Source organism: Cyprinus carpio, chromosome B4, assembly GCF_018340385.1.
Source record: "Cyprinus carpio isolate SPL01 chromosome B4, ASM1834038v1, whole genome shotgun sequence".
In the NCBI taxonomy this organism is placed as follows: Eukaryota; Metazoa; Chordata; class Actinopteri; order Cypriniformes; family Cyprinidae; genus Cyprinus; species Cyprinus carpio.
In genome coordinates this window covers 4,574,683-4,588,995 of record NC_056600.1, presented here as the reverse complement: position 1 = coordinate 4,588,995, position 14,313 = coordinate 4,574,683, and the positions used below count along the sequence as shown (strand labels likewise).

Here is a 14,313-nt window from a genome sequence, read left to right as displayed (position 1 = left end):
CCACTGATGTTCCTGATGTCATGTGTGAGTAATTCTCTCCTGGATTTCAGCAGCTCTCCTCAGCTGTCATTTCTGTACTGCCTAAACCCACATTAATAAAAACCTAATTGAAAGAGTTTGAAACCGCAATGGATCCAGTTACATGGTTTGTGACAATCCTGCCTCGCACAAAGCCCCATGGAATGACGATATCCTTCAAAACTATAACGTTCTGATGCTAAAAGTTCTGCCTCTAACCTCAAAAATCAGTTCTGAACATGTAATATATTCACAGATGCCATTAGAAGCTGTTTAATTTATTAATCAAAGCTTCTGCTTTTCCTTAGAGAGATGATTGAGTGAGTCACAGGCTGTTGAATCCTATCTCAGGTAAACTGAAGTGATGTGCAGCAGATGTTTGGGTGTGCCGTAATCTGTCTGAACTTGAGATGCAGAGACAGCTGAATGCTGAAATGTCTGCTTTGATCTTAGTTTTGCTGATTTATCAGAATGGACGTGTGGAAATCATGTGTATTATGCCACGGGGTGGAGTCACTGATCTGTGCATCAGCTTTAATGTGTGCAACTGGATTTATATGAGCAATTAAAACAACATTAAAACTGTCCTTTTTATATATACACTATGTGTTGGTGCTAAAGGGTCAGAAGGATTCAGGAATTTTGCTACTGATTTGAGATTTCTTTGCTAATTAGACTGTCACTGTATAGCAAGAGCTGTAAGCAGCTTAAAGACAGCTGATGACTACTCAGCTACAAATGTTCCAAGTCATGACTTTTAATTTTATTGCTACACGCTGCAGTTCTTTAGTTAACCTGAATGGCAGCTGTCAATTGTTAATGTTAAGGTTAAGTGAAGTGTTCTATAAGGTCTAGTTTTTGATTTATGTTGGCCCATTGTATATGATTGGACTCTAAAACAGTTCCATATTGATTTTTAGAGGCATTTTACCTGTATGTTGAATTTTGCACTGCATTGCATTGTGCTGTATAGAGTTAATGATTTTTTTCCCAGTGTGGTTTTGCGAGAGATTTAGAAGCAGTCATAATGTGATTTTAAAATCATTGCCTACATGACATAAACTGCTTAGTATATACAGTATTAAGTATTTTTTTTTCTATTTTTCTATACATTTCTGAAATGTAAACTTTTTAAATTAAATTAATATATTTGAATTATAACTAAAAATAATTGAAAAAATATGTAATTAATTAAAATTAAGTTAATTTATTTTTATTTTATTTATTTTATTTTGATTTAATTGGAAAGTTAGTAAAATGATCATAAAATAAAGATGGTACTGCATTTCCCCCCTGTTATATGTTAAGCAAGAATGAACATTTTTGTGGCTGGCATATTTCACAGTCCTAAAATGTGTTGATTTAGAATTAAAAATTGATTTTTGCTCCATATTCCAGGGGAGCCAGGCAACTGCTGAAATAACGTGTTTGGCGCTTTAACACGCTGCCAACAACAGCGCCTCCCCAAGCGTCACTAAATTCCGGCTTCACTGTAGTCTCCGCGCACCTGGAGATCCGCGTAACGACGCGCAGCATCTGCTGACGTCTGGACATTGCGCGCGGTCCGAGCATTCTTGAAGGTGCGTTTTGCTCAGCATCACCGCAGCGAGATCCAGAGAGACAGGCAGCCTCCCGGAAGATAAAAGCTCAGGCAGCGCGGTGCACGAGACGGGGAACGTTACGATCGGCACGCATCGTGGGAACGCAATATTGTGGAATCAGGTCGTTGTGTAAACTTCCCGCACAAACTGCCTTGGATGTGCCAGACAGGGGTGCCATTGCTCTCCGGTGACAAGTGGACTGTTTTTACACCATCCTTCTAAATAAGGAAGCAGGGCTGTCAGACATATGACCACCGTCCCAATTTGGGCGCTGCCAGAGTGCCCATCGCATCCCATGATCGCGCGCAAGCCATCCAATAAGGCTCAGCATGCGACCCCCATTGCACACGTGGAGTGACAGCAGCGTCCCATCATCATCAGTCCGCCGCTCGCAACTTTCTCTCTCTCTCCCTCTCTCTCTCTCTCCTCCCCCATCCCCAGATATATGATGTCATGTAAGGATGAGGGTGGCTTCTGAGGTGAGATAGGGATTTTGGTGAGTGGCATTCTCCACGACCCGAGGCTTCGGAGCTGCAAAACATGGTCATCACCACCTTCTCCACCTCAAGTCGTGTCTCCGCGCTCTCTCCCCGTTCTTCCGCCGCTCTCATCTCGGGCCACCGTCGCATGCCCGAAGTCCTGACCTGCCTCGCTAAATTAAGCCTGCACCACCATGCCGAGGGAAGAAAATCTAGAAGAGGGGTATTTTTAGTGCCATTAATTTTGACCACGTGCCCCGAAGGTAAACCCGATGGCCATTGCGCAAAGGCTCCTCATCAGTATGTCCTGCGAGGCCAACGCGCAACACTGGCCAAGGACTGCCGTTCTGCTCTTGGGATTGCTCCTAGTTGGGATTGTGTCCTCCAGTCCGCTTCCGAGTAGGACTAATAGGACAACTTTACTGGAGAAGCGATGGGAGAGCCTCTTCTCCCGCTCCGTGTTGGGGATCTCTGGAGAGAGACCAGAGGCGAACTGGGAGAATGACTATTTGCTGGGCATCAAAAGAGTGCGGAGGCTGTACTGCAATGTAGGCATCGGGTTTCATCTTCAGGTCCTCCCAGACGGCAAGATAAACGGTGCACATAATGAGAACCAGTACAGTGAGTTCACGGAATAATGCAGTACTTAATTGCGCAGAGCTCTTTATTCTTTAGAAGCGACACTCGTCTTTAGAGGCAAAGACAAATCTATTAAAACACACACACACACACACACACACACACACACACACACACACACACACACAGAGTATCCCTTAGTGCTAAATATCTGCGCTGGGCTAAAACACGACATGAATGCTGGGACGGATATAGATGCCAACTTATTTTTACACCGGCTCCTTGTGCGGCCCAGAAGCGCTTAGAACATGCACGACTCTCCAAGTGTGAGGGATGTTCGTCTTTCGGCAATAATGTAGTAGCCTAGTTGCGCGAGAGAGGCCGTTTGCGCATCCACAACTGGCACCTGCAGAGGTTCCACCCACCGCATGCCTTCTTGTTCTGAGTCCCGCGGAGTCGCTTTACTGTGTGTAACATGCTTGTTCTGTTTGAGCAGGTCTCATAGAGATCTCCACTGTGGCCAGAGGAGTGGTTAGCCTGTACGGTGTGAAAAGCGAGCTGTTTGTCGCAATGAATAACAGAGGAAGGCTGTACGGAACGGTAGGTGTGCGCAACCGTGTCGGCTTTCTTTCTGCCTGCCAATGCAACGAGGATTTGCATCCCCAAAAATCGAGTGCGTGTGTGTTAAACAGGTGACGCTTCCTTTGTGCGTTTTCATCTAATTCGTGACCCATGCATTTGGCACGTGAGGGGGTCGCGCGAGTAATAATAGTGTTTACGGCGTGTGCTGCATTCAATTATTCATGCCTTATAAATATAATGTGTTGAAGAAGGACGTTTGCCACAGCTGCACGGCTTTTGCACATTATTATTAAACGGTGCATTAGATCCAGGCACAGCGCCAAAGCGCCTCGCAAGCACGAGTAAAAGGTTTATAATAATTGCCTGCACTAAGCATATAAACTAACGCCTCATTCTTTTACATTAGCTGGTAGTTAATTGTAGGTCATATAGTCGCACATGCAGTGCATAGTTGCAGTTCCCATCTTGCTTTACACTTTATCTTATATACTGTGTTATATTGGGGGGAATCCTGGTAAATTGGGAGATGACTGGAGAAAATGTCACTAATTAACCCAAATGTGTAATGAATTGTGTGCATAAATTGAAATATTTTCTAGAGCAGCTTGTATTTACACATTGATTTGAACAGTTATTAGCAGTAGTAGTGATTATGTAGTTTGTTATTTACATGTAATGTGTTTAATTTAAAGGGTGTCTGCAGGTTTAAAGGGTAAATTATACACTTGGCTGAAGTTTGGCATAGGTGTGACAAGCGCAGTGCAACACTGGTCCTTAGGGGCCCATGAGCGCATGACAGCTCTATCCAAAAACTGCAGAGCGTTACTAGAGCATCCTCTGGATGAGCGGAGATAAAGCGGACGCCACAGGCTAGTCTTGCAGTCATCATTAAAGTGTTTTTTAATAAAAAAGCCTGTTTAGCTCAGGGGTTATCAGGTTAATGCTTCAGGTTAATGGGTTTCTTGTGGAACCAGGCTCAGCTGAAAGTTTCTTTGCAGGTTTGTTCAGTATGTTGTCTGTTATGGGAAATTAGGCTGAGAAACTGGTCCATTCAAGAGGTTAGATGTATTTGCACTCAAAGTCATGTGCAAAACAGTGCTGTTGTTTATGAGTTGCTTATTGCTTCACAGAAGCCTAATTTATTTGCTCAGATGTTTGACTCATTGAAATAGCAAAGCACTAATAGCAATGAAAGGCAAAATGATTGTGCATTGCAGGGTTATTATCTCACTAAAACTAAAACTCTATTACCTAACTAACTCTATTATCTAACTAAAACTAAAACACACACACACACACACACACACACACACACACACACACACACACACACACACATTTGTTACTTTAAATAAAATAAACTTTTTTATTTCAGCAGTAGCCAAAGCAAAATTTCTCATTTTCATTTAGTTTAACTTAATGTACTAAAATAACTAAAATATATATAAAATATGTAATATAGGTATAATTAAAACAATATATTTAACTTATAAAAATTACAAAAGCACAAAACAAAATTACTAAAACTTTAACCAAATTTAACATAAAAATGGAAAATACAAAAATTAAAACTAATTCAATATATATAAAAATATAGTAGTATATCAATAATACTAAAATAACACAATTTTTTTCAGTTGTCATTTAACTGAACTTGATTAGACAATTAAAACTTATAATATATATATATATTAATGAAAAACTACATAGACATATTAAAAAAACAATAACTAACATGATAAAAACACATAACAAAATAACTTAAACTTTAACCAAAAAAAAAAACAGAAAATAATTAAATATGTGTGTATAATATTTATAAACTAAAATAGTTTCTCAATGATATTAAAACCTCACAATTTTCATTTAGTTTACCTTGACATACTAAAATAACTAAAACTTCAAATGAATTAAAAAAACTATATGGACATATAGAAAAAACAATAACTAATAAAATTACAAAAACACCCAACAAAATTACTAAATAAATTAATAACTCAAATTGAAATGATAAAAAACAATATTAAAGAATTAGTATCTCAGTCATACTAAAATAACACTGGTGCCTCTGACTGAATGCTGGCATTCACATTCCTTCTCTTCTCCGTCTTTCAGGCTACCTTTAAAGACGAATGCAAGTTCAAGGAGACCCTGCTGCCAAATAACTACAATGCCTACGAGTCCTCCGTTTACAAAGGATTCTATGTCGCTCTCAGCAAACATGGCCGAGTGAAGCGAGGCAACAAGGCCACCACCGCCATGACAGTCACCCACTTTCTCCCGCGAATATGAGCAGACTCTTGCAATAATTCTTCATTTGCACTGATCTCCCCAAGAGATCTGAAAACGGACACACAAACATACAAGGAACTGCAAGGATATCACCAAAATAGTACTTCTTCTTTTTTTATATGTATATTTGGATAGGTCAGCTTTTTATTAGGATATCTGAATATGCTATCCGTTGCTGCTTACTTCTTTTATTTATATATATTATTGGTTATGGATGTGGAGGCTCTCCCAGTCTTCCTTTCTGTAATCAGGTGCTTGCCAAGAATCAAACAGACTCTAGAATGGATGATGGAAGTCCTCCTCAGCTTTTTATAGTGAAATTATGTTTTTTATTACCTCAAAGAGCTACCTAGATGGTTTAAAAGAATGCATGAAGTTATGCTTGTTATTTTAGTTCTGTCTGAGCCGATACAAGCATATCGAGTCTTTATTTTTTTATCTTTGACTTTATTTTCTTTCTGTTTTTCTCATGCTGTGGGGTTGTGTCAGCACTTAAAAGAAAGCAGATCTCTCTTGCTGCATGTTGCACTGAGGTGCCTTGGCATTCCCACACTCCGCCCCTTTAACATGCATGCTCTGAACGCCCCGGGGTTTCAGAAATAGGGCTGTTATATTTGAGCCAGGGCCCCGCGGGGACTGTCCCACAAGGGCCCCAGAGAGGGGCGAGGTGGATGAGTGTGCATCTCTGCTTTATTTTACTTTTCTCTAATTAGAGAACACTGTATGAGACGCGAGAGCGGCTTGTAAACACTGATCATCTCTGACATTTGGCATCGTCTGCTGTCAACTCAGAAATGAGGTGTAGCTTTAGCCCCTTTTCACTGGTAATCCCAGTAAATTGCCATAAAAATGACCAGAATTACTTTTCCAGTACTCAGTGGCTTTGTACTGCTAAGAGACCATTCATGCATCAGTAAAAAAAAACGGTAAACTCTGTGATGTCAGTCACTGGAAATTATGCAGTACTATTTCTTCATTAGGTCGTATGCATTTTGAATTTGATAACCTTTTTTTGTCTTCTGAGTGACATGATGATTATGGAAACCCGTTTCCTCCACCAAATATAAAAAATAAAACGGGTAACGGCAACTTTTTATTGCACAATTTGGACTTTTTTCTTACAATTGCAAATTTACAGTTAGTCAACATTATGCAATTCTGAGAAGAAAGTCCAAATTGTGAGGTATAAACTCGCAATTGCAAGATAAAAAGTTGCAATTACCTTTTTTTAATATTCTGTGGCAGAAACAAAAAAAGACAGAATTCCGAAAAAAAAAGAAAAAAATTGTCTTAAAAACACAAAACACCACACAATAGTTTCCAAAGCACTGTTAGAACTGAATTACCGGTATTTAAAAAAAAAAAAGTCCTGTTGACACATGATCTCTAAACTGTAATTAAGCAGTACAGATAGTATGCGTGAAAGGGGCTATTATCTTTTCTAGCCAAACCCCTTTGCAATCAGAATTAAACTTTTTATAATGAAAACGGGGAAAAAAACAACAAGTAAAAAGTGAGAAATCTACAGGGGAACTGATGCAAGCACACATTGGAAATGTTAAACACGGCTGGTTCGATTATACTATTGCTTACCACAGGTTTGCCTGAACAAAAGGAGCACTTGAAAATAAGCTTTAAGCGTTGCTGTGAATGAGACCGTCTTCTAAACCAATGAAAATACTGTAAATACTGACTGTGCACTGAAAACGCCAGTAGCCCGGAGCTTTGTCGCTTGTTGCTAAAGGCACACTGCCATCCATGATGGTAACTGATTCAAAGGAATACGTGCAGTATATTTTTATTTATTTTTGCTTTTGGTGTGAGTATATGTGTGTGCACCTGTCCTTGTGGATGCTTGCGTGTGTGTGAATCCTGGTCGAGGGGGCAGTCGAGTCTGGTTCTTTCCTGTTGCTGCAGAGGCACTGCAGTGGCACTCGCGACTGCTGCTCTATGCAAATGTAATTACAGGGCAGACACCGTGTGGCATCCAAACTGAGGGACACTCACTGTTTTTTAGGATTTTGGTATGTCTGCTTTTGTTTGCATCAGTTTGGATCACCAAATGTCACCCCACCTTGTTTATTTAACCCTTGTGCTGGTCTGAAAACCTTTACCTAATTTGGTGTTTCGAGTCAAAAATGACTGGCCTTTTGAAAATTGCTTGTAAATCTCTCGTTAATACTATATTGTTACCAAATCTTGGATTTAATCTTTTTGTCGACTTGTTTTCTTTCAATAAGCACAGATTTTTATTTATTTCTGGACTGGTTGGTTGTAGGCCTTATTGATCTGAGCTTATGGACCTCGGTTTTTAAATGAAAAAAACATTATTTGTGGATCATGTTGGCATTGGTCACTCAAAAACTGAGGTGCATGAACTCAGATCAATGACACCCTTGATCAATCAGTTCCAAAAACAAAAACAAAACTCATGTTAATTCAAAGAAAACAGGTTGATAAAAAGATTGAATCCAGTATTTGGCAATAAAATAGCACAATGAGAAACTTGTTAGCAATTTTTTGGTAGGTTGTTCATTTTAAAGGTGGAACAAGGTGGAAAAACCTCCAAAAATAGTACAAAAATTATTTTTGGGAAGTTGCTATACAATGTGTAAGCAACATCAGTAAGTTTTAGTCCAATGTGATAACATTAACTAGCAGATTTAAGAAATAGAAAATCTCTCTGGGTCACAGCATGAGGGTTAAAGGGAAAGGAATCGAAAGGAATGACGTTATTTTAGAAAGACTTATGGCCTGATTGTTTGTTCAGTCTGTTTGAAGTATGTGGGGGTGGAATACCTGAGCAGAGGCCATGCTGGTGACGTCTCCCTCGCAACATGGGTAGTCTTGTAAAAGCCACTGTGCACAGAAGCCTTGAGATTCCAGTAGCACTAGGGCTCTTTATGGTTTTCCAGCCAACTTTAGTCCAAGGTCGTAGCCATGGAGTTAAACTAGTCGAAAAAGTCCGTCCAAGGTCTTGTTTCTTTCCTCAAGTCCTTTGTGGTCTCATTATCATGTGTTTGGATCCATGCTGCTTTCAGTTAAGGTTGTTCTTAACTGAATTTACCATTGTTCTGTTGCGTGAACTCCTGTAATTTCAACATGAAATCTTGTGTTGGATGGACTCCTGTTTTTTTTTTATGTGATCTCTGTATGGGTTGATTTTTTTTAATGTGTTTTCTGTATTGGATGATTTTTTTACTTAATTTTGCCTACAGTTTAGTCAGCATGAAATCAAATTCATCCCTAGTTGCTTTCTTCGCGTCAGTTCCTGGTCTTATTTAGATTTATTGATCCACAATATTCCAAAGAATCTCTGTAATATTTTAGCAAAATTGTAAATGGCCACTGTTCAATATTTAAATCTTTTCTGACGGCTAAAATCAAGTCCCATCCTATGTTTTTTCCCATTAAATATCCTTTTTCACTCAGAAGTTCATCACATTAGAGAAGTAAATTGGTTACATGAATCCAAACAAATTCAACTTGATCTCATGAGAAAACATTTTTTTTTTTTACACTGTGACGATTTCATATTAATGTGATTTGTACAAAAATGTTTAATTTTTAGAAAATAGTAAGCATGACGCTTCACTCCTAAACCCAACCCACAGGTCATACAAAACCGCACCAATACGAATTAGCCACCAATTCGCCAAATGTAAAACAGCTTTGAATTGCAGTGAGATTGTGTTGGGTGAATCCAGTAGTGCTATGACCCTACTGGGTTATTCACATTTGTTTGCTACTATATGAAATGGAAAGTTTTTGTGGGACTGGCTTCTTCCTCTAGCGCAGTGAATATATCAGGACAGACCTCTGCAGGACTGACGCAATACTTTAGGGAGACAAAAAAAGCCGATCATTTCTCGCCTCTGACAAGCTGCTTGTTTCGTGGTCTCATCTGTGAAGAGATGTTTCAGTATTCAAGGGCATTCAGTCAGTACTTGTACATTAGCAAGTTTCTTGTCAATAATGTGCCATTGAGGACTGTATTTAGCTGATGTGCCTCAGAATTCATATCACTGTGAGTCCCAGTGAGACTTGCACACTTACGAAAAACAATAAAACACATTTATAGGACAGAAATGTAGCTATTTAACAGCCATCTACGGTCACAACTTTTACCATCATCTAACATTTTGGCTTTGGTTTCACGGAAAACTTATTATAAATAAAGTAACTCAAGAGTAATGGGTTTGGCAGACTGGTACTAAAATGTCAACTTATATAAATGTACTGTGTCCTGATTGTGACAATACCATCTTAAGTCTGTGAAGAATGAATGATATGCGTGAACATTTGGTAATCAGAGCCATCTGATATGCTGATGTATGTCGCTTGGATTTATAGCAACAGCTGTAAAAATGTTTATTGGGCATAGAATATAGACACCAGTTTCCTGGTACACTCTGGACTCATGAGAAAAACGTATGTGCATGAAGGACTGCAAGCTGTCACCGGCTGAATCCTCCTCACATATGCAGGGAGGGTTTCTGGAATCTTTGGAGCATCAGAGGCATTTGAACAGGATGCCAGTTAGTTGCTTTGCACTGTCTTTGTTTTGAAATGGCTTTGTGCGGCTGATCCTGTTACAGTGAAGACCCCATATCTGTGAGGCTTCATTAATCATTTAATGTGATTTCTGGATTTTTCTTTTCACATTTTTTCCACTAGCATACCACATACTTTCTTTTATCTATTTTCTCTACTTATATTATAATAATATAAAAAAAAAAAAAAAAAAAAATATATATATATATATATATATATATATATATATATATATATATATATATATTCTTTTAATTTTTAATTATTTAGATTAATAGTAGGGAATATTATACTCATTATACTCAGTTCATATCTAAAATATGAACTGAGTTGTCATTCTGCACATCAGTGAAATTCAGGATTTTGTGTGGCTCTATATTCTCTGTTTAAAAGTGTGTTCCTGTCCGCTCCTCTTTGTAAAGACATCTCTCACCCCTGCATTAGTTCATATTTCTTGCAATGATTTTTTGAAAGTAGGAAATTGAGGACATAATCATGTGATTCTGAGTTCAAGCACTGATGCTATGTATAAATACAGATATATTTGAGAAAAATATTTTTTTCCCTTTACTTTTCTACGTATGTGCTGTGCACAGCAGTTTAATCATATTCCTGATGTTATAAAACTATTTTCTTTTCTTTTTTTTTACATTTTATTTCATTTGTGTGTGTGTTTTTGTTTCACATTTTAATTATGCTCAAAGTAGCAAGTACAGTGAGCAGTCATGCACAGTGTGCCCAGAACTGATTCTTTTCTAGAAATAACGCTGTCAGGATGTCACACTCATACAGGATCATTTATACAACATGACTACAGTTCAATAAACTACTGCAAGTAATTCATAAACTTCTTCCCTGGTTATTTGATGTTTTTTTTTCTGATTCATATGCAAAACCTGACAGTTAAAATGCATCCATTGGATCCAGTTTCTCTGTAAATGTTTTATTTTTTTATTTTTATAATGTTAAACGTATATAATAAACAGATAATCATTACTTCTCCAAAGCCATATGGTTAATACTTTACAAATTGCTTTCAAAATACAAATGTACAAATCGTTTCCATTTTGAAATTCTAAAATATAAATAGAAAAGTAAAATATATATAAAAAAAATATGATACAAATATAAAAGATATTTACAGTCATTAGTTTATGTTGCTATATAATGTTATTATATATTATTATGTTATATATGAATAAAGAAAAGGGTTTTTTTTTGGTCATGGTAACTTATTTAAGGTGTTTTTTTTTTTTATTTAAACAATTTCAAAGTAATTGCACACAGCTTTGCTCAGTTTTTGGTGCGTTACTTGTTCGTAAATGAGGCACAGGTTCCCTCTGCTGGCCAATTTGAAGAAGTTCAGATTGGGGTCATTCTATATATATCCGTTCAGTACACTAATCATGCGTTCAGTCACCTAATACAGGTACAACAAAAAAGAAAACCCCCAAAAAAACCCTGTCACTCGGCGAAATAATATGGACTTTTAAAGTGCTAATATGTGACATTTTGGTGTAAATTAGGTAAAAAGATGTACCTTTACCTTTCGTATCTAAAGATACCGCCCAAGTAACAGCTCTGTACATTTTTTATATTAGTTAGACAATCCTAAATAGCCTAAATGAACGTAAGTGATACTAAATGATACGTCACAGTAAGTTGATTTAGCATTTGAAAAACATTGAGAGACAACCAACTGATTCTCATGCACAAAAACTTTTAAAATGTATTCTTGTTTTCAGTTTTGTTTTGACAGCAAGATGTCAGGATACATAGAAAGTCAAAGCTGTGCCAAATTGACAAGCCAATTATGGTTAACCAGTCAATTACCTTCCTAACAAACAGAAGATGGACATGCTGAATCCGCCTCCTCACATCCTCTGGCTCTGCGGGCGAGTGTTGCGTAAAGGAGTGGCACAGGATGCGTTTAAATAGCCGCGCTCACAAACTTTCACGCATCACAACTCCTTCAGCTCTGCACACTGGGTTTGTGCTTCGTCAAGATGCGTTGCGCACTTTCCAAACTGCACATGCTGCTCTCCTCCGTCCTCGCGCTGTGGATCACGGCTCTCCAGGGATTCAGATCTGCGGATGCTGCCCCTAACCCCTCTCCCCTCCTGGGCTCCAGCTGGGGGAACCCGCGGAGGTACATCCACCTTCAGACCACCTCGGACTTAAACAACTTCTACTTGGAGATCGGCCCGAATGGACATGTGCGCAAAACTACAAACCGGGGGTCCTACAGTGAGTTTTTAGGATATTTAGGATATTAGGCCAGTAAAATAAAAATTAAATTCTCACCAGTCTATGAATCATGAATGATTTTTGTTTTATATAGCCTATGTATTTCTCATTGTTTTATCTATAAAACAATGTCCTTCTTATTCCTCTTTTTATTCTGCATTCAACAGGTGTAATTTTATTGAAAGCAGAGAGCAGAGACCGTCTGGCAATATTTGGAGTGAAAAGTAACCGATTTTTGTGTATGGACGCAGGAGGAACTCTTTTCACATCTGTAAGTATTCAAACAAATTAAAAATAAGGTATAAAAAGTAAGGTATTATCTATTATTATATTATTAATATTAATACAGTTATATAAGTGCAGTCGGTATGGAATCTCAAAATGGTAACATTGAATTTAACTGGTTTTATTCAAATACTAATGTCACAGAATAAACTCAAATACATTAATGTATGCAAATATTTTACATTTTATGGGTTAAATAAAGTAGAAATAGCTCTAGCAAGTGCAGGTCACCAGATAGCCAATCTACAATGGTTATCGCCAAAAATGTTCACATTTTAAAATAAAAAATGCTAAAAACTTCTTGATTGTTTACTAGTTTTTTTTTTGTTTGTTTTTTTAACTATATAGGGTGAAATACTAATAACGGGACATTTCAAATAATTTTAAAGTAAAGTAGCCTAACGTTAAATTGACAGTTTTTGGAGGTGAAAAAGTTTTGGTTTTTGGTGGCTGTCAGTAGCATATAGCCTATTATAAAGTTGCAAAACATAGCCTATTTTAGTACAGTTTAATTAGCCTATATCAGTTAATAAAATATAGGCCTACGTTTTTATTTATTTTTTATTTATTTTACTCTAAATAAAAGTTCATTCGTAAAACCATTTTCACGGAAAAGCTCTGGCAACCGTAAATTGTACAGTTTTTTTTTTTTTTACAGTAGGCGAAAACGCAAGTAATTGTTGTAATGAAGCTTGAAATAAGTTTGATTTATTATTTAACTATTTGTATGTTTTTATATCTTTAGACTGTTTGCAATAAGGAAGACTGTCTTTTTCACCACAAACTTTTGGAAAACCATCGTGACGTGTATTACTCCACCAAGCATGGCATACTGCTTAACCTGGACGGGGCGAAACAGGTGTTCATAGAGGGACAAAACCTCCCTCAGTCATCTCTCTTCTTATCAGAGAAGAACACTGTTTCACTGGAGCGCCTGCAGCACCGGGAGAGGAGAAACCGGCAGGTGAATCCATCAGACCCGCTGAACGCGCTCCGGCACGGAGAGGCCTCGGACTCCAGAGCTGCTCAAGAGGACGACGGGGACTTAGACTCTGAGCCGTCAGAGGGTCGAAACATCTCCAGGGAAACCCTGGTTTCTCCTTCCGATGATGACCCATGGGATCTTCTTCACGACACGAGCCCCGGCAGTCCCCGGATTTCAGCAGTTGTTGGATAAAGTTACAGACCCTCCATGCCGTGACTGTTGAACCGCAAAGTTAGAGTGTGGCACCATAATATAATCATCATAAATAAGTGTTTTTAAGGACATATATTTCAAACCAACTTCACGTGTACGCTCTTAAAAATAAAGGTTCCAAAACAAAGGTTTCTTGCAGTGATGCCAAGGACCAATTTTGGTTTCCCCAAATAACAGATTTTTATATATATATATATATATTATATATATATATATATATATATATATATATATATATATATATATGTATATATATATATAGAGCTATATATATATATATGAAGAATTTTTTTTTCACTGTAAAGAACTTTTGTGCGATATAAAGGTTCTATGAAAGTTCATGGAACCATCAGTGCCAATAAAGAACCTTTATTTTTAAAAGCAGAAATCTGCAGATTATTTAGGCTGTTGAGTATCTCACCAAACCTGAAAAAACTAAATCTACTTTGTTCTTTGTATTAGTTTTTTCACCTGCCAC

At 37.7% G+C, this 14,313-nt stretch overlaps 2 protein-coding genes across 2 annotated transcripts; both read left to right on the top strand.

Moving 5' to 3' along the window:
* Positions 1 to 1,407: 1,407 nt before the first annotated feature.
* On the top strand, positions 1,408 to 8,658 carry LOC109059466 (fibroblast growth factor 6). Its single transcript, XM_042722742.1, has 3 exons — positions 1,408 to 2,719; positions 3,174 to 3,277; positions 5,375 to 8,658. The coding sequence occupies exons 1-3, from the start codon at positions 2,371 to 2,373 to the stop codon at positions 5,549 to 5,551; spliced, it is 630 nt and encodes a 209-aa protein (XP_042578676.1). The 5' UTR covers positions 1,408 to 2,370; the 3' UTR covers positions 5,552 to 8,658.
* A 2,696-nt stretch (positions 8,659 to 11,354) lies between these two features.
* LOC109059470 (fibroblast growth factor 23) lies at positions 11,355 to 13,998 on the top strand. The gene is made up of 3 exons (XM_019076661.2): positions 11,355 to 12,352; positions 12,520 to 12,623; positions 13,383 to 13,998. Exons 1-3 carry the CDS (start codon positions 12,112 to 12,114, stop codon positions 13,812 to 13,814), a joined length of 777 nt encoding a protein of 258 aa, XP_018932206.1. The 5' UTR covers positions 11,355 to 12,111; the 3' UTR covers positions 13,815 to 13,998.
* The last annotated feature ends 315 nt before the right edge of the window (positions 13,999 to 14,313 follow it).

Bases quoted from the DNA above. Each gene is read 5' to 3' on its own strand.
- LOC109059466 (XM_042722742.1), top strand. From the start codon at position 2,371: ATGGCCATTGCGCAAAGGCTCCTCATCAGTATGTCCTGCGAGGCCAAC. The intron at 2,720-3,173 runs GTGAGTTCACGG...CTGTTTGAGCAG, and splicing joins ACATAATGAGAACCAGTACA to GTCTCATAGAGATCTCCACT. The intron at 3,278-5,374 runs GTAGGTGTGCGC...TCCGTCTTTCAG, and splicing joins GAGGAAGGCTGTACGGAACG to GCTACCTTTAAAGACGAATG.
- LOC109059470 (XM_019076661.2), top strand. From the start codon at position 12,112: ATGCGTTGCGCACTTTCCAAACTGCACATGCTGCTCTCCTCCGTCCTC. The intron at 12,353-12,519 runs GTGAGTTTTTAG...TGCATTCAACAG, and splicing joins TACAAACCGGGGGTCCTACA to GTGTAATTTTATTGAAAGCA. The intron at 12,624-13,382 runs GTAAGTATTCAA...TTATATCTTTAG, and splicing joins GAGGAACTCTTTTCACATCT to ACTGTTTGCAATAAGGAAGA.